This window comes from Mobula hypostoma, chromosome 8 (assembly GCF_963921235.1).
Source record: "Mobula hypostoma chromosome 8, sMobHyp1.1, whole genome shotgun sequence".
Lineage (NCBI taxonomy): Eukaryota > Metazoa > Chordata > Chondrichthyes > Myliobatiformes > Myliobatidae > Mobula > Mobula hypostoma.
This window is the reverse complement of record NC_086104.1, coordinates 153747686-153769143: the sequence shown is the minus strand read 5'-3', so window position 1 is coordinate 153769143 and position 21458 is coordinate 153747686. Positions and strand designations below refer to the sequence as shown.

The 21458-nt window shown below is 42.7% G+C and overlaps 1 protein-coding gene across 1 annotated transcript in view; it reads left to right on the top strand.

The window, feature by feature from the left end:
- Positions 1 to 6324: 6324 nt before the first annotated feature.
- The window catches only part of usp39 (ubiquitin specific peptidase 39), a 54345-nt gene continuing 39211 nt past the window's right edge, over positions 6325 to 21458 (top strand). The window contains exons 1-3 of the mRNA XM_063057120.1: positions 6325 to 6416; positions 12345 to 12429; positions 18094 to 18188. Of these exons, the coding sequence (XP_062913190.1) occupies positions 6350 to 6416; positions 12345 to 12429; positions 18094 to 18188 (247 nt within the window). The 5' untranslated portion in view covers positions 6325 to 6349. The remainder of the gene's footprint in view (positions 6417 to 12344; positions 12430 to 18093; positions 18189 to 21458) is intronic.

Below are 21458 nucleotides of genomic sequence, written 5' to 3'. Positions count from 1 at the left end.
TCTGGGAGAGAGTCAGTCTGCGATTGTGTGCAGCCCTCGCCACAAGTCACGTGCTAGCCAGTCGGGGTTGCTAGCCTTGAGCTGAACCTCCGAACCTGGAGGATCAGTGGATCATTCTTAGTCTGCACTCTACCCTTTGATCTGTTTGGCATGGGTGACGCTACTGGGAGCCAAAGCATTAAGTCCTGACTCTGGCCAACATAGTTCTCCGGGTCATTCAGGCATGCAAGCCTCCAAACCCTACAACAAGGTTATGGTCCTCGTGGAATTTATTTTGTATGGACTGCCCCTAAAGCTTCTATATCCTTTAAAGGGACCAGTGTGTATTGGGTAAGATTCTATGGTATTATTTTACAGGACAAACTTTTTTCCAGTGGCCTGGCCAAACAACATCAGCAAAACAGATAATCCTGTATGCATTCTGGGACATTTTCCTATTTCCAATGGCGAGTACATTACAAAACAAAATACTTTAGGACAGGAGTTCCCAGCATTTTTTAATGCTATGGACCCTTACCATTAACTGAGAGGTCCATGGATCCTAGGTTGGGAACCCCTGCTTTAGGAGATGTTGTGATTGATTTTTATGATCTCTTTAAATTATAAAGTATTCTTTATTTATTATGGTATCCCAAATTATTCCCCTTGCTTCAAGATTATATTCTATTTAAGGAAAAAAAAAACAAATACAGGATATCCCAAATTAGATTCTTTCTGAGAATTCTTGGAGATCCAAAGCAACACACACAAAATGCTGGAGGAACTCAGCAGCTCAGACAGCAGCCACGGAAAAGAGTAAGCAGTCAATGTTTCGGGCCGAGACCTTTCTTCATTCCTGGAGAAATGTCAGTCCTAAAGAAGGGTCTCAGCCCAAAACGTTGACTGTTTACTCTTTCCCATGGATGCTGCCTGATCTGCTGAGTTCCTCCAGCATTTGGTGTAGATTAATTCAGTCAGTGTTTGAGATTTTGATGGACCACTGGAGCAGATTTTTAGCACAACAGACATAAAGAGGGTCTTTGTCCCACTGGGTCTATTCCAACCATTAAGCACACATTTAGACTAACCCTATATTGTTCTCCCACATTTCCAATGATGCTATTCCAATTTTTAACAGTCACCTTTACATCAGGAGCAATTTCAGCAGCCAATTACATTGGCAATCTGCAACTTTTGGGATGTAGGATGAAACCGGGGCGCTCGGGCGGAACCCACCTGATAACAGGGAAAGGTTGCAAACTCCACAAAGACAGCACTGGACAGTTGGTATCCGAAATGAGCTGCCAAGGGAGGTGATGGAAGATGGGAGTGAGGAACAGTAAGAGCACTTAATTGGCACCTGGAAAGGTTCTTGAATGAACAGGGTACAGAGCAGGGATTCCCAACATTTTTATGCCACGGATCCCTTCCTTCAACCAAGGGGTCTGTGGACGCCAGGTTGGGACCTCTGAGTATACAGGCATATTGAATTAGTTCCAGCAAGTGGGCTAGTATAGATGTGGTGGGCCAAAGTGTCTGCTTCTGTACAAGATTTTGTTTATGGAACAGTTTTAATTGAGCAAATTAACAAGATTCCCCCAGCTGAGCTTGTCCCATCCTGCCTGCTTCCTCTCTTCACGCTACCACCATGTGGCCAGGATGTTGCCCTACTACCGTCGTGCTCCTGGACTGGCCTCACCTGCCTCCGTGCTGAACTGACTTTGCAGCCTGTGAACTCTCATTCAGGGCCTCTGCAATGCATATTCTACGGTATTACTTGTTTACTTTTTTATTATTTGCACAATTTGTATTGTATTTATTTATTTTCCTCTGGGTGCCTGCAAGAAAATGAATCTGAAGATTGTGCATGATATACATACTTTGGTAATAAATGTACTTTCAACCTTGTTTCTTTGCAAAATTTGAATGTTACGAGTTGGGTCTAACCTCAGTGGTAGCACTCTTGTAGCGTAGTGGTAGTTCATCTTAAAATGTAAACCTTTATCACCTTTAAAACTTTAAAAAAAAAAATTCCTGATGAAAAGTCATCATCATCATCATGTGCTGTGTTGTACGACATGGGCGATCATGGTCCCATGACCATGATTGTTCTTGGCAAATTTTTCTACTGAAGTGGTTTGCCATTGCCTTCTTCTGGGCAGTGTCTTTACAGGACGGGTGACCCCAGTCATTATCAATACTCCTCAGAGATTGTCTGCCTGGCGTCAGTGGTCACATAACCAGGACTTGTGATCTGCACCGGCTGCTCGTACGACCATCCACCACCTGCTCCCATGGCTTCATGTAACCCTAACTTGGGTGGGGGGGTGGTGGTGGTGGTGAGGGTGCTACGGCTTACCCAAGGGTGACTTGCAGGCTAGCGGAGGGAAGGAGCACCTTACACCTCCTTTGGCAGAGATGTACTTAGAAGTACTTAATCTAAAACATTAACTTTGCTTCTACCTCCATGGGTACTACCCGACTTGCTGAGAACTTAAAGAATTTTGTGTTTTGGTTTTGTTTTTCTGCATCTACAGATTTTTTGAGTTTTGATACCAAATTCTTCTCACCAGTCTCTCTGGTCTTATCCTCCGTTATAACGTCCATAACCCTGCCTCATGTGGGCAATGGGCTAAACTCTATGAATATAAGAATTAAGATAAGGAATTAGCCGTGTGGTCCTTCCAACTTGCTCCACCATTGAATAAAATTGTGGCTGATGAAAATTTTCCTTGGTCCCTGCTGTCCTGTAGTACAAAAATCTCAGCCTCCAGTTACTGGGATACAGAAAAATTCATAGTAACTCTGAGATCTGAATTGCTTCTTATCTTAGTCCTAAATGAGAGATTTGTTTTCCGAAACTTTATCTCTCAGCATCCACCCTATTTATCCTTATCAGAATCTTAAATATCCATCAGATCACTTCCATTCTTCTAAACTCCATTGAGTTTGCTCGATCTTTGCTCATTAGACAATCCCTCCATCCCAGCTGTCAACTTAATGAACATTCTCTGGACTGCTCTGATAGAAGCCTGAAGTCCCACACCACCAGGTTCAAGACAGCTAAGTCCTTCAAACATTTGGCTCTTGAATCAACTGGCACAACTCAGTGTGGTAACATTGAGCACTTTGCACCAAAATGGACTTTGTTTGCTTTGTTTTGTTCTAATTGTGTTCTTTCTTGTGTATAATTTATCTTGTGAATGCTGCCATGCACATTATAGATGCCTGTATGATGCTCTGAGTCTGTGATGCTGCTGCAAGTTTTTCATTGCACCTGTGCACACGTGGACTTGTGCAACTGTGATTAAACTCAACACTGACTCTGAAGTATTGCACTTCAGACCAAAACGTCTTTAAGAATTTCTAATGTGATCTTACGAAGATTCTTTATGGCCTTTGCAAGACTACAATTTATGTGTGCATTGGCTTTGTAATAAAGGTTAACATGCCATTTATCTTCTTAATTACTTTCTGTATCTCTTTGCTAACTTTCCGTATTCCATTTATTCAACATATTCTATAACCTATATTCACCACAAATAACGTTGAAACAATATCCTGCACCCAGAGTAAACCCATGCGGTCACAGGGAGAACTTTCCTTACAGAAAGTGGTGGGAATTAAACCTGGGTCACTGGTACTATAAAGCATTGTACCCCATAATGGGCAACACTGTTAGCGGTTAGCGTAGTCACTTTACATCACAGATTGGGGCTTGATTCCCGCTGCTGTCTGTAAGGAGTTTGTACGTTGAGTTTGTGTGTTCACCCCATGATTGTGTGGGTTTCCTCCAAGTGCTCCAGTTTCCTCCCACTTTCCAATGACGTACTAGGACTGTGCTGGTTGTTGACGATGCATTTGGCTGTTTGTTTCATTATACTTCTTACAAATAAAACTACTGCATGTTATACCCCATCTGTCAAATTTTGTCCATTCACAATCTGATTATGGCTCTGTTGCTTCCACGGCACCATTGCATTGGATGTGCTGACATTGGAAATGGTTCATGACAATTATCGCAGGAATGAAAGGGTTCATGAAAGAAGAGCATTTGATGGCTCTGGGTCTGTACTTGCTGGAGGTTAGAAGAATGTGGGGGGGAATCTCATTGAAACCTATCAAATTTTGAAAGGCCTCTATAGAGTGGATGTGCAGAGAATGTTTCCTATAGTGGGAGAGTCTAGGACCAGAGGGCAAGGCCTCAGAATGAAGTATGTCCCTTTATAACAGAGATGAGGAGGAATTCCTTTAGCCGGTGAGTGGCTAAACTGTGAATTGATTGCCACGGGCAGCTGTGGAAGCCAAGTCATTGTGTACATTTAAAGTGGAGGTTGGTAGGTTATAGATTTGAAAGGGCGTTAAAGGTTATGGGGAGGAGGTCGGAAGAGTGAAAATGAATCAGCCCTCGCAGACTCCTTGGGCTGAATGGCCTAATTGTACTGCTATGTCCTGAGGTCTTATAAGCAGACGGATTTGAGTTTAACTCTGAAACCTGAGCAGTGACAAACATCAAGCATGTGGACGTCTCGCTGAGTTTGCCACTAGACAAGGAGGTGAGGAAGCCGAGTTTTGAGGCTCTGACTGAGAAGAAAGGCTTCTGCCTTCCCAGTGCTTAACTGGAGGAAATTGCAACTTTTGTGTCTGACAATACAGATTGTGGAGAGGTTGAGATTTTTTTTTTGTGTGAGACTAAATGTCATTGGGAAAGAGAGAAATGTAGCATAATCATTGTATTTTTAAGCCAAACTGTGGGAGTTACTGGGCAATTGATTCAAATTTAATTGAAAATTGCAGTGAAAATGTGCTAACAACCAACACACCCAAAAATGAGCTCCGGGCAGACCGCAAGTGCTATCACACCTTTTGGCACCAAAATAGCGTGACCACACTGTTCAGAGGAGCAATACAGAACACAAGAAGCAACAGCAGTGAAACAAGCTCTGTTCCTTCTGCCTCCCAAGCACAGACACAGCCCTCTAACCCCAGGACAGACCATCTTTGGCCTCCTGTCTCCAGTGGACTCCCAGATTTGCATATATTGGGCAATGGACTTCCCCAGTGGACTCGCAGAGATTCGCAGACTTGGGCTCTGGTCATCTACTTGTTTTCTAGATTTTCACCACCCAGTATTTTGTTTTTATACTTATATACCCTAACTTTGGCCTTTTTCATAGCCACGCAGAGAGCAGATAAATTTTAAGCTTCAAAGTTCAAAGTAAAATTATTATCAAAGAACATTTCTGTCACCGTATCTGAGATTAAGTTTCTTGCAGGCTTTCACAGCAGAACAAAGAAATACAATAGTCAATGAAAAATTACAGACGACTGATAAACAACCAATGTACAACAGAAGGCAAATGCACAATAATAAATTAAGCAAGTAAGTAAATAAATAATACTGAGCACAAGTTGTAGAGTCCTTGAAATTTGGGCCATAGGTTGTGCAATCAGTTTAATGTTGAGCCGAGCTTCTGTGTTTGGCCAGTTTTGGATCCACACCCGCTATCAAAGGCTGTCAATTAACTTCAATATACTATTGGACCTGGACTTCTGAGGTCAAGAGATTGAAACTGTCTCACTCAGTACAACACTTTTCCACTTTAAAAACTCTCCTGCACAGGTTTCCTGTCATCATTAGACACAATGGACATTCACCACTGCACATGCACAACAAAAATATTAATACTGGAAGCATTACTATTTAAATTTTATTACTGCAACTCGGAACAGTGAGATTTTACTGATTTGATGAGTTTAGGAGATGCAGGAGCTTAAACTAGGTCTATTATTCAGACTACACAGTGGTGTCAAGAGAACAACCTCTCCATCAATGTCACAAAAACAAAGGAGCTGATTGTGGACTACAGGAGGAATGGAAACAGGCTAACCCCTATTGACATCAATGGATCTGGGGTTGAGAGGACGAACAGCTTTAAGCTCCTTGGCATAAACATCACCAAGGATCTCCAGTGGTCTGTACATACCAGCTGTGTGGTTTTAGTTTCCATGCCACTTTGCAGGCTGATCCTTGTAAACTTAATAGCACTATTCTCCAAAAACCTGCCTGAACTTTGAATGCAAGTCATTGAGTATATTCACAGCCTGCTGGCGAGAAGTATTGGATTCACGAGTCCGAGTAAATTGGAAAGTATCTGCAATCTAACATCTTTTCTACCTGTTGCAATAGTTAGACATGATGCATGCAGCAGTATTAAAAGGCTGATGACACTTGCACCATTCCCCCCATGGCTGTAAATGAGACCCGTGTGCCTTGGGATCCATCTGTCGACGCCAGTTAGCAACCGCAGCGCCTGCGCGCCTGCGCACAAGCGCCAGGGAAGCTGCTGGTCGGCCACCCGGCGGAGCGATGGCGGCGGTGAAGCGGGAGCGAGAGGCAGAACCCGACGGCGGGGATGAGGGGGAGCAGGAGTCAGGTGAGGGAGCGGGCCGACTTCTGCATCGGGGGGTGGTGGGGAGAAGCGGGCCCGGGATGGGAGGTTTTACAGGACGTAGAAAGAACCGCTCGCCGGCTGGTTTCCAGATTGCTCTGTTGTCCCGGAACGGTCGGGGGGAGGGACACGTGACCCCATCTTCCACCTCCCCCGACCCCTGACCCCTTTCAACCCCTGACCCCTTTCAACCCCTGACCCCTTTCAACCCCTGACCCCTTTCAACCCCTAACCCCTTACCACTCCATGACCCTACTATTAATGACATTTTACAACCCCTAACCCCTTACCACCCAATGATCCTTTGCACCCCTAACCCCCTGCCACTTAATCTCATGTACACTCTTTATCCACTCATAGCCACTCAGTTTGTTGCAAGTATTGTCCCTTTCCACCTTGTGCACTCCTAACTCCTTTAACACTCTAGGCCCCTTATCCTCTCAACGCCTCACCACTCCTTGCACTCTTTCCCTCATCCACACCTGGAGTATTGTGTGCAGTTTTGGTCTCCAAATTTGAGGAAGGACATTCTTGCTATTGAGGGAGTGCAGCATAGGTTCACAAGGTTAAGTCCTGGGATGGCGGGACTGTCATATGTGGAAAGATTGGAATGACTGGGCTTGTATACTCTGGAATTTAGAAGGCTGAGAGGGGATCTTATTGAAACATATAAGATTATTAAGGAATTGGACACGCTGGAGGCAGGAAGCATGTTCCCGCTGATGGGTGAGTCCAGAACCAGAGGCCACAGTTTAAGAATAAGGGGTAGGCCATTTAGAACAGAGTTGAAAAATTTTTTCACCCAGAGAGTGGTGGATTTATGGAATGCTGTGCCCCAGAAGGCTGTGGAGGCCAAGTCTCTGGATGCTTTCAAGAAAGAGATGGATAGAGCTCTTAACGATAGCAGAATCAAAGGTTATGGGGATAGGGCAGGAACTGGATACTGATAGTGGATGATCAGCCATGATCACAATGAATGGCGGTGCTGGCTTGAAGGGCCGAATAGCCTACTCCTGCACCTATTGTCTGTAACTCTTTATCTACGCTGTCCTTTTGAGGTTAAGGATGCCAGACTTATGGACGTGTCTACATACAAGCTCCCATCATATTTTTTTAAATTTAAAAGCCTGAAGTAAATATGTTTGTTCCTAGTACTAGTTTCCTCTCTCTCCACTTTAATTGTTCTTTCTCATCAGTCTTATAAATTGAATTTAATTGACTTTATTACTTACATCCTTCATATACATAAGTAAAAATCTTTACATTATGTCTCCATCTAAATGTGGAATTTATAATAATTGATAATAAATATTATGTACAACAGGATAGTCAATATAACATAGAAATACAGTTGTGTCAGCTTGAATTAAGCAGTCTGATGGCCTGGTGGAAAAAGCTGTTCCGGAGCCTGTTGGTCCTGACTTTTATGCGGCAGAACCGTTTCCCAGATGATAGCAGCTGGTGGTTGGGGTGACTTGGGTCTCCAATGATCCTTTGGGCCCTTTTTACATACCTGTTTTTGTAAATGTCCTGAATAGTGGGAAGTCCACATCTACAGATACGCTGGGCTGTCTGCACCACCCTCGATTAGGGAGGTACAATTCCCATACCAGCTAGTGATGCAGCCAGCCAGGATGCTCTCAATTGTGCCCCTATAGAAAGTTCTTAGAATTTGGGGGCCCATACCAAACTTCTTCAACCATCTGAGGTGAAAGAAGCACTGTTGTGCCTTTTTCACCACGCAGCTGGTATGTACAGACCACTGGAGATCCTCGGTGATGTGTATGCCAAGGAACTTAAAGCTGTTCACCCTCTCAACTCCAGATCCATTGATGTCAATAGGGGTTAGCCTGTTTCCATTCCTCCTGTAGTCCACAACCAGCTCCTTTGTTTTTGTGACATTGATGGAGAGGTTGTTCTCTTGACATCACTGTGTAGACTTCTTCTCTGTAGGTTGCTTCATTATTATTTGAGATTAGGCCAATTAGTGTAGTGTCATCAGCAAATTTAATTAGCAGATTGGAGCTGTGGGTGGCGATACAGTCATGGGTATATAGAGGGTAAAGGAGGGGGCTTAGTACACAGCCCTGAGGAGCACTTGTGCTGAGGGTCAGAAGGGCAGAGGCGAGGGAGCCCACTCTTACCACCTGCCTGTGATGCTGTTATTCACCATACCGTGAATGTCTAGTTTCCAATTCAAGTGATATTTATGAACTTCCTGACGCATCCAATTTATAGATGTCTGTAAAAACTGAACTCATTTGTTTTCTGGGTTTCTCCTATCCACCTCTTGATCCTGCACCAACACTCCTCACTCTATAATATACTTGGTGAGCATGAGAATAAATTAGTTGGTAACATTTATAGAGTAAATGAAGGGATGTTGAGAGGAAAGGCTAGTCCCATTTGGGTTAAAATATGGAGGCAATGAGGCATGGTTGAACTGAGTATGTTGTAGTCAGAACATTTCCTCTTGAGTCTCCAGGAACATCTGCACCATTGGGGGGCTAGGGTCCAGCCTGAGACTTCCCCAATCTGTTTGGGACATTTCATTCTAGGCTATAGGCAAAGCTTGACTGCGAGGTTAAAAACTTGTGTTTGTGTCCTCAGCTCAATACACCTCTCCACTCTCAGTCCTGATGTGGTTCTTGACTCGATTTGTGACAATTCCTTCCCCTCCACAGGTGTTGCTTGATCCACATGGAAGCAGAAGAAGGCAATGTGTGTTCAAGCTCTGATCAATTAACCTGAATGAATAAATTTGACCTAGCTCTGAATTTTGAACCAAGGGAGAAGCTTCTGCTTCTGGTTAAGATACTAATCTGAGAGCCTAGCAGCTTCATAGGGTGAATGTAAAATATTTCTAAGTAAATTTATTATCAAAGTACTGATATGTTACCATATACTACCTAGAGATTCATTTTCTTGCAGGTATTTACAAGAAATAAAAGAAATACAATAGAATTTTTCGATAAACTAAACTACATAATACGGAAACTATATATTGGCACAGTAGCGTAGTGAAACAAGAAACACAATAGAATCAAAGAAAGACCGTATCCATCAGGACTGACGAGCAACCGATGTGCAAAAAGCAAACTGCAAATAAGTAAAGAATAAAAATAAATAATACCTAATAAATTTAACTAATAAATATCGAGAACATGAGATGAAGAGTCTTTGAAAAAGTGAGTCCATTGGTTATGGGAACAGATCAATGATCAATGAGTGAAGTTATCCCCTTTGGTTCAAGAGCCTGATGGTTGAGGGGTAATAACTTCCTGAACCTGGTGCTGTGGGTCTCGAGGTTCCTGTACCTTTCTGATGGCAGCCGTGAGAAGAGAGCGTGGCCTGGTGGTGGGGTACTTGATGATGGATGCTGTTTTCCTGTGTAGATGTCCTCAGTGGTGAGGACTTTACCTGTGATGGACTGGGCTGTATCCACTACTTTCTGAAGGCTTTTCTGTTCAAAGGCATTGGTGTTTCCATTCCAGGCTGCGATGCAACCAGTCAATATACTCTCCACTACATATCAATAGAAGTTTGTCGAAGTTTTAGATGATACGCCAAATCTTTGCAAACTTCTGAGAAAGTAGGGCTGCTGCTGTGTGTTCTTCATAATGACACTTGCATACTGGACCCAAAAGACAGATCTTCTGAAATGATAACAGTGAGGAAGTTAAAAGTTGTTGACCCTCTTCACCTCTGATCTCCCAATGAGGACTGCCTCATGGACCTCTGGTTTCCTCCCCCTGAAGTCAATAACCAGCTCCCTAGTCTTGCTGACATGGAGTTAGAGGTTGTTTCATGGTACCGCTCAGTCAGATTTTCAGTCTCACTCCTTTGTGCTGATTTGTCATACTTTTGATTTGGCCAATAATAGTGGAGTCGTCAGCAGACTTAGATATGGCATTGGAGCTGTGCCGAAAGTATTGAATGCCAAACTGTAGTCAATGAAGAGCATCCCGATGTATGCATCTTCACTGTCCAGATGTTCCAGGTTGAGTGAAAAGGCAATGAAGTGGCACCTGTCGTTGACCTGCTGTGACGGTAGACAAATTGGAGCAGGTCCAAATCACTTAGACAGGAGTTGATATGTTTCATCACCAACCCCTCAAGCATTTCATCACAGTGGATGCAAGAGCTACTGGACGATACTCATTGAGGCAGGCTACCATGTTCTTCTTAGGCCCCGGTAGAATTGAAACCTGCTTGAAGCAGCTGGGTACCTCAGATTGCCAAAGGGAGAGGTTAAAGATATTGGTGTACGCTCCAGCTAGTTGATCAGCACAGATCTATAGTACCCTGCCTGGGCTGGATGCTTTCCATGGATTCACCCTCCTGAAGGATGCTCTCAAATCAGCATCACAGAGTCATCAGTGGCTGTGGGAGTTTGTGAAGGTGAGCAGGCACTGAGCTCATCTGGGAGAAAAGATCTGTCACCTATGTTGCTTGGTTTCATTTTGTAGGAGGTGACAGCTGTCAAGCATCCTTCAGTGATTCAAGTATGATCTGGAATTGCCACTTGCATGTGAGATGGCTTTCCAGAGATTGTACCTGGACATCTTGTATTTAACTTGCTTTCCTAACCTGAACGCCACTGATTTGGCTCTCAGCAGATCACATGGTTCATCAAAGGCTTTTGATAAAGTTTGGTTCTGAATGATTTTTTTGGGGACCCAGTCACTATGACTATTTTTTAAAAGTCAGTGACATCCATGGTGTACTCATTCAGATCCTCTGTTTAGTCCTTGATCAAGGCCCAGCCCACCAACCAACTTGAAGCAATCCTGTAGCCACTTCTTTGCCTCCCGTGTCCTTATTTTGTCCTTATCTCTGAGCCTTGCTGTTCAGTCTCTGCTTTTATGCAGGTAGGAGGAGACAGCCAGGTGATCAAATTTTCCATAGTGTGGCTTAGGGATGGAATGGTAGGTTTTCCAAATTGTAGTGTAGTAGTGGCTGAGTGTGTTGGGAGCCCTGATGTTGCAGGTGATATGTTGATGATAATTGGGTCGAAATTTCTTCGAACAAGCCTGATTGAAGTCTCTGACAATGACTTGAAAACAGACAAGACTCTTTCTTGTTTGCTGTTGGTGACACTCAGTACTTCAAGTTCCATTTTAACCTCGGCCTTTGGTGGTATGTAAACAGCAGTCAGGATCACTGAGAACTCTTATTAAGTAGAATGGTCAGCACTTGATCACTAGATATTCCAAGTTGGGGGAACAGGCGTGCGACAAGACTGCTGCAACTGAGCACCACAAAAAGTATATTTTTGAACCACAGACCACAGCCTTTTGCCTTCTCTGAATCAGCAGTCTGGTCAATTCGGTGTATAGAGAAGCCTTTGTGTCTTACCAACATACTCAGTGTATCCAGAGTGGGTTATGACTCTGTGAATCATAAAATGCAGCAATCCCTCATTTCCCCTCTTTACGGCAGTCTTGCCTGTGGGTCCTTAACTTTGTTCTCCAGCAAGAATAAGATGCTGGAGAGAGAGAAGGTTTCATTCCCCAGCATTTCACTCTGGCTTGGAGTTCACCTTCTCCCACTCTTTCGGCACTGGTGACATATCTTAAAGTCTGGTTAAAGTCCGCTGAGTGCTTTAGAAGATCGTGAAATTGCTAGTTGTGAAATACGTTACTTAAAAGGGGAATTATAGGCTTCAGATTGCAGTATGGGTAATGCAGAAGGAATATATTTAGAAGTTTTGTAAGCTGCCTGCACCATGTTGCTGTGTTTCCGCAGTGCCATCTTGCAACTGGGAACTTATCCCATTGTCCCTGGCAATATTACTTCAGTCAACTGTGCTAAGAACATTTTAATTGATTATTTCTCTGTTGTCAATGAAACAGATTGATTATATTATCTATGGGATAACAATAATATATATTACTGCTTTTTTCTCATTAGTGCCTTCAAAGATCATGAGAATTCAAGGTCAGGAGGAGGAAGATGACCGAAGTCGACATTGCCCTTATCTGGACACCATCAATAGGTGAGTATGAGGCTCATCTGTCTCTTCGTAATCCAGTAAAAAATAGGCTTCTGGGTTTAATAATTAGAAATAACATTAGTAACTTATGATAGACATAGAAATTTGAGTATTCACTCACCAATGAATGTGTATTCTAAGAGAGATGTTCCGCAAATTATTGTCTCTGAGAAAAGCTGAGAATATAGAATATGGAAATGTCACACTACAGAAACCTGAGCTGCTATTGAGGTCAAGACTGGGACATGATGTTGAGACATTGCACATAGCAATGAAGAAATAGAGCTCCCATTCATTCTCTTCAAACTGCTTTATCATCCAAGTTCTTTATGGTTGATCTGCATCTTTTCTCCATTTCCCCATCTTAATTCCATATCTTTACAGATTTGTTTTTCTCAGATTTGTTTTAGCTTTCATCCCACTTAGAAACTGAATATTCCTAGTGTTTTAATTTCCCTCCTATAACTTAACTTTTTAATTTAAAAATTTATATTCCAGTTGTATCCATTCTATTAGAATATAGAAGAGTACAGCACAGTACAGGTCCTTCGGCTCAATGTTGTGCTGACTTATATAAACTTCCTTCACAAACAATCTAACTCTTCCCTTCTACACAGCCCATAGCCCTCCATTTCATCCATATGTCTCTCTAAGAGTCTTAAAAGTCTCTATATTTTATCAGCACTATCACCACCTCTGGCAGTGTGTTCCCAGCACTTAGCACTCACTGTTATCAAAAACACCTACCTCTGACATCTCCCTAAACTTTCCTCCACTCTCCTTAAACAAATGCCCCTTGGTATTGGCTATTGCCACCCTGGAGAAAAAGGCACTGACTGTGCACTCCATCCGTGCCTCTTACGCACCTCTATCAAGTCACTTCTCATCCTCCTCCTCTCTAAAGAGAAATGGCCTTGCTTACTCAACCTTTCCTCATAAGAAATGTACTCTAATCCAGGCAGCATCATGGTAAATCTTCTTTGTACCCTCTCTAAAGCTTCCACATCCTTCTCGTGAGGGATTCAACAAGTGTGGTCTCACCAGAGTTTTATAGAGCTGCAACATTACCTTACAGTTCTTGAGCTCAGTCCCCTGACTAATGAAGGCAAACACACCGTACGCTGCTTTAACCCTGTCTCAGCTTACACGGCAACTTTGAGGGATCTATGGTCTTTGACATCAAGAGCCCTCCTTTCCCTCCATATTGCTAAGAATCCTGCAATTAACCTTGTACTCGTCAAGGCCTTCTCATGTCCCCTTCTAATTCTGCTAAGTCCCTTAGAGTCAGAGAAAACTACAACACAGAAACAAGCCCTTTGGCTCATCTAGTCTGCACTGAACTATTTAAACTGTTTAGTCCCATTGACTTGGACCCAGACCATAAAACCCCTCCTATCCATGTACCTTATCGAAATTTCTCTTAAATGTTGAAGTTGAAATTGCTTTCACCACTTGCGCTGGCAGCTTGTTCCACACTCTCACCACCCTCTGAGTTTCCCCTCATGTTCCCCTTATGAATTTCACCTTTCACCTTTAATCCATGATCCCTAATTGTCGTCTCACCCAACTTCAGTGGAAAAAGCCTACTTGTATTTACCCTATCTATACCCCTCATAATTTTGTATACTTCTATCAAATCTCTCCTCAGTCTTCTACGTTTTAGGGAATAAAGTTCTAACCTGTTCAATCTTTCCTTATAACTTGGATCCTCTTTGTAAATTTTCCCTTTATTCTTTCAATCTTATTTAATTTCCTGTAGGGAGAGGACCAAAACTGCTTACACTACTCCAAATTACCCTCATCAACGTCTTATACAACTTCAACATAACATCCTATCTCCTGTACTCAGTACTTAAATCTATAAAGGCCAATGTGCCAAAAGCTTTCTTTACAAGTCTACCTACCTTTCAATGAATTATGGACCTGTATTCCTAGATCCCTTTGTTCTACCGCATTCGCCAGTGCCCTACCATTCACTGTGTGTGACCTACCCTGGTTGTCCTATTGACTGCAACACCTTATGCTTGTCTGCATTAATTCTATCTCCATTTATCAGCCCATTTTGCCCGCTGGTCCAGATCCTGCTGCAAGCTTTGATAGTTTTCTTTGCTGTCTACTACAGCCCCTGTCTTGGTGTCATCTGCAAATTTACTGATCCTGTTAATCACATTATCATCCAGATCATTGATATACATGACAATCAACAATGGATCAGCACTGATTGCTGCAGCATACCACTAGTCATAGGCTTCCAGTCAGAGAGGCAACCATGTACTACCAATCTGGCTTCTCCTGCAAAGCCAATGTCTAATCCAATTTTCTACCTCATCCTGAATTGCCAAGTGACTGAACCTTCTTGACCAACCTCCCATGCGGAGCCATGTCAAACGTCTTGCTGAAGTCCATGTAGACTACATCCACCGTCTTGCTTTCATCAACTTTCCAGAGAAAAGCATGGTTAAGTATGAACTAGCATGCACAAACCCATGCTCACTATCCTTAATCACTCCCTGTCTATCCAAATATTCATATATCTGGTGCCTTAAGAATGCTTTTCAATAACTTTCCCACTACTGATGTCAGACTCGCTGGCCAGTAATTTTCTGGTTTATTCTTAGAGCCTTAAACAGTGGAACAACAGTAGCTATCCTCCAATTCTCTGGTACCTCACCTGTCAATGAAAGTTAATGTAAATATCTGTGCCTGGGCCCCTGCAATTTCTGCATTTGCCTCCCACAGGGTCAAAGGAACACCTTGACAGACCCTGGGGATTTGTCTACCCTAATTTGTCTCATGACGGCAAACACCTTCTCCTCTGTAATCTGTATGGGGTCCGTGACCTTGCTGCTGCTTTGCCTCACTTTGATAAACTCTGTGTCCTCTCGAGTAAATACAGATGCAAAAAATCCACTTAAGATCGCTTTCATCTCTTTCGGCTCCATGTATAGATTACCATTCTGATCTTACAGAGGACCTATTTTGTCCCTTGCAATCCTTTTGCTTTTAACATATCTTTAAATCCCTTTGGATTCTCCTTCACTTTGTCTGCTAGAGCAACCTCATGCCTTCTTTTAGCCCTCCGGATTTCTTTAAGTGTTCTTTTGCAATTCTTATACTCAAGTACCTCATTTGTTCCTACTTGCCTATTCCTGCTATGCAACTTCTTTATTCTCTTAACCATGGCCTAAATATCTCTTGATAACCAAGGTTCCCTAAACCTGTTATCCTTGCCTGTTGTTCTGACGGGCACATATAAGCTTTGTACTCTCAAAATTTCAGTTTTGTCCTTCCACCTAACAAGTACACCTTTGCCAGAAAGCAGCCTGTCGCAATACACACTTGCCAGATCCTTTCTGGTACCATCAAAATTGGCCTTTCTCCAATATAAAATCTCAACCTGAGGTCCAGATAAATCCTTTTCCATAATTGCCTTGAAACTAATGGCATTATGATCACTGGATGCAAAGTGTTCCCCTTCTGTCACCTGCCCTGTCTCATTCCCTAATAGGAGTGCTGCACACTCTCCCATTGAGACTTCTATGTACTGATTAAGGAAGCCTTCCTGAACGCATTTGACAAACTCACTCCCACCTAGTCCTTTTACAGTATGAGAGTCTCAGTTAATATATGGAAAGCTAAAATCGCCTACTACTATCAGGACCTTGTGTTTTTTGCAACACTCTGCAGTCTCTATACAAGTTTGTCTCTCTAAATCCTGTGGACTGTTGGGTGGTCTTTCATATAGCTCCGTTATGGTCTTTATATAGTGGTAATAGGGAAAATGGCAAGGCAGTGCTCAGTCAGGAGAGACTGGAGAACTCGTCTAGTGAGACTTTATGGATGGAACTGAGGAATTAGAAAAGTATGACATGCTGTGTCAGGAATCCTTCCTGCTCATATCCAACAAATTCTGTCTTTCTAAACTTTTTGCACTAAGGAAGTGCCAATCATTATTAGGACCCTGTTATTTTTGCACCTACCCAAAATCTGTCCACTTGTAAGACCATAAGATATAGGAACAAAAATTAGGCCATTTGGACCATCGAGTCTGCTCCTCCACTTCATCATGACTGATCCATTTTTCCTTTCAGCCCCAGTCTCCTGCCTTCCCCCAGTATCCATTCATTCCCTGACCAATCAAGAATCTATCAACCTCTGCCTTAAGTATACATAAAGACTTACCCGGTCCTTGGTGTCCCTGTTGCTGTTAGGGGAGTTGTGTCCATACTCTCGTGATTGTTCCCCTCCTGATTCTGATTTCTACCCACGCAGTCTGAGTAGATGATCTCTCTACGACATCCTCACTTTCTGCAGCTGAGGTACTATCCCTGATTAGCAATGCCTCCCCCCCACCTCTTTTACCTCCCTCCCTATCCCTTTTGAAACGTCTAACCCTCAAAGCATCAAGCAGCAATCTTGTCCTTGTAACAGTGTAATGGCCACAACATTGTGATTCCATTTGCTGACCCATGCTCTATTGAATATTAAATTCCTTTAAAGTCCTAAGTCTTGATCAGATCCATTAAAAATTAAATAAGTGCTTATTAGATTTTCCAAATACAGTTGAAAAAGGATTGACACAGTGATATGGTTGTTTCACTTTTTTCTCAGGTTGCTTCATGACCAGGTTTGAATCTTTGCCTTTCCTTCTGATATCCTGTGGAGAAAGAAATGTTTTCATGACTTTGTACTCTCCCTTTTAGCAAGCATGGCAGTATCCATGGGTAGAACAATCTGAAAAGTGATACTCCTAGGCCCATAGTAACACACACAAAATGCTGGAGGAATTCAGTGAGTCAAGCAGCATTTATATATGGAGAAGAATAAAAAATTTGATATTTGAATGATCTTGGCCCAAAATGTCGACTATTTATTCCTCTCCATAGATGCTGCCTGACCTGCTGAGTTCCTCCAGCATTTAGTTTGTGTTACTTTGGATTCCCCGCGTTTTCAGAATCTTTTGTGTTTATTCCTAGTCCCCAATTATCTTTACTTACTGCCTTCTATGCCACTGGTGTTTAGGGCAACATTGAAGATCCTCCATCTCTATCTGTCCTTGGCCACTCAAATGTAGAAGGATTCTTCATTGTTGTTTCCATAACAGTTTTGTTTTACAAGTTAGGGTTATTACCCCTGACCTGAATCCCCGAACCTGGAGGACCTGTGGATCACTCTTAGTCTGGCCTGTAGCCTTTGACCTGTTTGGCATGGGTGACTCCACCGAGAGCCAAAGAGCGAGGCCCTGACTCCAGCCAGCATAGTTCTCTGGGTCATTGAGGCATGCAAACCTTCAAACCATGACAAGGTTGTGGTCCTCTTGGAGGCTTAATTATACTTAGATAAAAGGATTGTTAATATAACATCATAAAAAGATTTCAGATTTCCCTATGATCTTTGCTGTGATTACATAGAAGCAGTAGGTACGAAGCATTTTAATTCAACCTTTAGGAAGGGAACTTATTGATTAGGCCTGTTCAGAGTACAATTACAATCTTGCATCCTCAGAACTGGAGATGATATTTACTTTCAGGCAGAGTTTTATCTCTTATTTAACTACATTGCATCAGTGCATGAAAAACCATAGAAGCCTTCCTCTTCCACATTAGACTATTTCAATCACTTTAAAGCTTTAGGACTTGATTAATGATTGTCAATCCCTGCAAACAGGAGTGTGCTGGATTTTGACTTTGAAAAGCTGTGCTCCGTCTCCCTTTCTCACATCAACGTTTATGCCTGCTTGGTGTGCGGCAAATACTTCCAAGGTAAGGTTACTTTCAGAGCTTTAGTAATATTACTGATGAAATATTCATGATACAAATTATTTTCTATTTTCATATGAATTGTGATAAGTAGACTTGCTCAAATGAAAAATGTAATGAATTTCTTGAATGGTTTGAGAATGTTGCAAAATGTCCCAGAACAATGACGAATTGGATAATATCAGGAATAGTCAACATGATTTTGTGTGTGGAAGGTCAAGTCTGATAGATCTTTTGGAGCTTTTTGGGAAAAAAAAACTAAGGGGTTAGATGAAGGTAGGGCAGTAGAGGTTGTTTATATGATGTGGTCTATGGTTGATGCTCAGCTGGAAGGCTGAAGAAGCGCTGTAAGGATCAGATGAAGAATGCTTTAAGGAAGTGCAAGATCAGACCTGAGGAGGATGTTGCTGCTGTCCGTACCACTAGGCGACAGCTGTGTAGGGTCGGGGTTCGTATTCTGGAGATGGAAAGAAGAACCAGAAGACAGCAGAAGAGAGCCAGGAGAAATGCAGCCATGGTTGCCACCACTACCACCACCACTACTACATATACATGTCCCACCTGCAATTGAGCTTGTGGGTCCAGGATAGGACTGTAAAGTCATGAAAGATCTCACCGTTAAAGGAGTGGACATGGTCATCGGATTTCAATGGACAACCGAAGAAGATGTGTAAGGCCTTTGACAAGATCCCACATCAAAGTTCAAACTAAATTTATTATCAAAGTATGTATATTTCACAATATACAAACTGGAAATTCATTTTCTTGTAGGCATTCACAATAGATTCAAATAAATACAATGGAATCAATGAAAACCTACAGACAAGCAAAGACGGATGAACAACACATGGCAGGCTGATCTGGAAGAATTGGGCTGAATTCAGGTGGAGTTAGTGAGGTGGATTCAGAATTTGCATGATGGCAGGAAGCAGAGGATTGCTGAGATGGCGCTGGCAACCTATGGTAATGTTTTGCAGGCCACTCACAAAACTACTAGATACGCTTCTGAACTGCAATAGCTGAAGTCAGCGGCCTGTAATTTCCCCTTAAGGGATGTACTTTTGAACCTTCTGACCATACTGGTGATTTTGCAATCTCTCTGTGGATTTAGCGAATTAGACTCTCAAGAATGCAGATATGGCTGAGGTGTCTATCACTGGGGGCTGGGGTGTGCAGATGCTGCATCAAGGCTTGACAGCAATAAATGAACCCGTGCTCGGCTCCACTATTCTGCGCTGATTGAAGCATCGAGCAAGATTAAGGTTGTTGAGGCCGCAAGTGGAAAATGCCTTATGCCTGTGTTTGACCAGCCTCCCTCTCCTCTCGTTACTACCATTGGGCGGGAGGTGCAAGAGTCTTGGGTCCCACACTGCCAGGTTTGGGAGCAGTTGTTTCCCTGCAACTATAGGGCTCACGGACTGACTCCACCCAACTCAGTACTGAACTGGTTCCGTAGCTATGCACTCACTTTTGGGGACTCTGCAGTGTGTGTTCAGTGTATTAATTGTTCAGTTTCTTTTAATTATTTGCACAATTTGTCCTCTTTTACACTTTGGATCTGTGACGGTCGTTGTGTGCGGTTTTCTGTGGATTCTATTGTGTTTCTTTGTTTTATGGCTGCCTGCAAGAAGATGAATCTCAAGGGTTGTAAGTGGTATACATTGATAAGAAAATTGAACTTTAATTACAAAAGTCTGTAATACTACAAATCTAAACTAAAGCATAAAATGTTGCAAATACTGTACATGTTTAGAGTCATCAATGGAGAGAGAGAATTTCATCAGAATAGGGATGTGGGGACAAAAAGAGAAAGGCAAAGGGTGGAGGGAATGCTATTTGTTGACACAGACTGGTGTTGAATGACAGAGTGTGAGGTGAGGGCTAATTCATTTCCTGGTTTTACTTGCTATTAGTGGCCGGCTGGTGGTGCAATGGCATCAGCGCCGGACTCCGGAGCGAAGGCTCCCGAGGTCGAATCCGAGTCGGGCCGCCCCCTGAGCTCGCTTTCCATCCGTGCCAGGTTGAGCGTTGAGCTAGCCACTTGGCCTCGTAAAAAAAAAAAGTGTCGAGAACGTTCATATCGCGACCCGGTTAATCCGAAAGGAGACCAATCCTGACACCTCATACCAGACAAGAATGGCTAACTGTCTGGTGCGACATGCTAAAAAAAAATTGCTATTAGTTTCTATCCTATCCACACTTAATTCTGAGGGACTAAGTTAATTATGCTTTGAAAGGCAATGATGGTCATCATGGCTTCATTGAGGGAGTTCTTCTCTGACCGATTTGAACTTTTTGTAGTGGTAGCAGAGTATTGATGAGGGCATGTCACACATACACATACACAAGACAGGCTGTCTCCGTTGGCACATTGGATGTAAAATTGGTCAGGGTGTAGGAGGCAAAGGTGATGGATAATGAACAGTTACTTTTGTGATTGAAAGCATATGGCTAATGAAGTATAGGGATTGGTGCTGGACATTGAATGTTTGCTATATACATTCATTATTTAAATATGAATGCTGGAAATTCATTAAAGTCAAAGATGACTCAGAATTTGATAGTGTTGTTGATTGTGGGGTAGTTAGATTGTAGGCTAAAGTTTGATATTGATGAGTTAGTAGGATGGACAGAGTAATGGAAGATAGAATTTAATCCTGATAAGTGTAATTGCAAGTTGGAAATACAAACAAACACAATGGTACTCTCCTGAATACTTCATGTCCTAGTATTCAAAATCCAGCCCTTGTGATGTTTTTTTTTTAATGAGATGAAGAGACACCCAAGAGATTCTGCAGATGCTGGAAATCTTGAGCAATACACACACAAAATGCTGGAAGAATTCAGCAGGCCATATGAGATTACCTCATATTCTGTCTGGGTAGTCTCCAATCTGATGGCATGAACTTTGATTTCTCTAACTTCTGGTAACCACGCCTCTATTTTTACCCACTCCTTTGATTGTTCCCATTCTGGTGGCCTTCTCGTCCGTTCTCTTTTTATCCCTCACCAATATGACCTGCCTATCACCTGTCTCTGATTTGTCACCTCCTTTCCTTAATCCACTGTCTTCTCTTATCAGATTTCTCCTTCTTCAGCCCTTTACCTCTGCCACCTATCCTCTCTCAGCTTCTCACATCATTTCACCTTCCCCCACCCACCTTTCTTTCCCCTCACCTGGCCTCACCTATCATCTGCCAGCTAGTACTCTCTCCCCCCCCCCCCCAACTCCACCTTTTTTTGACTTCTGCTCCCTTCCTTTTCAGTTGTGAT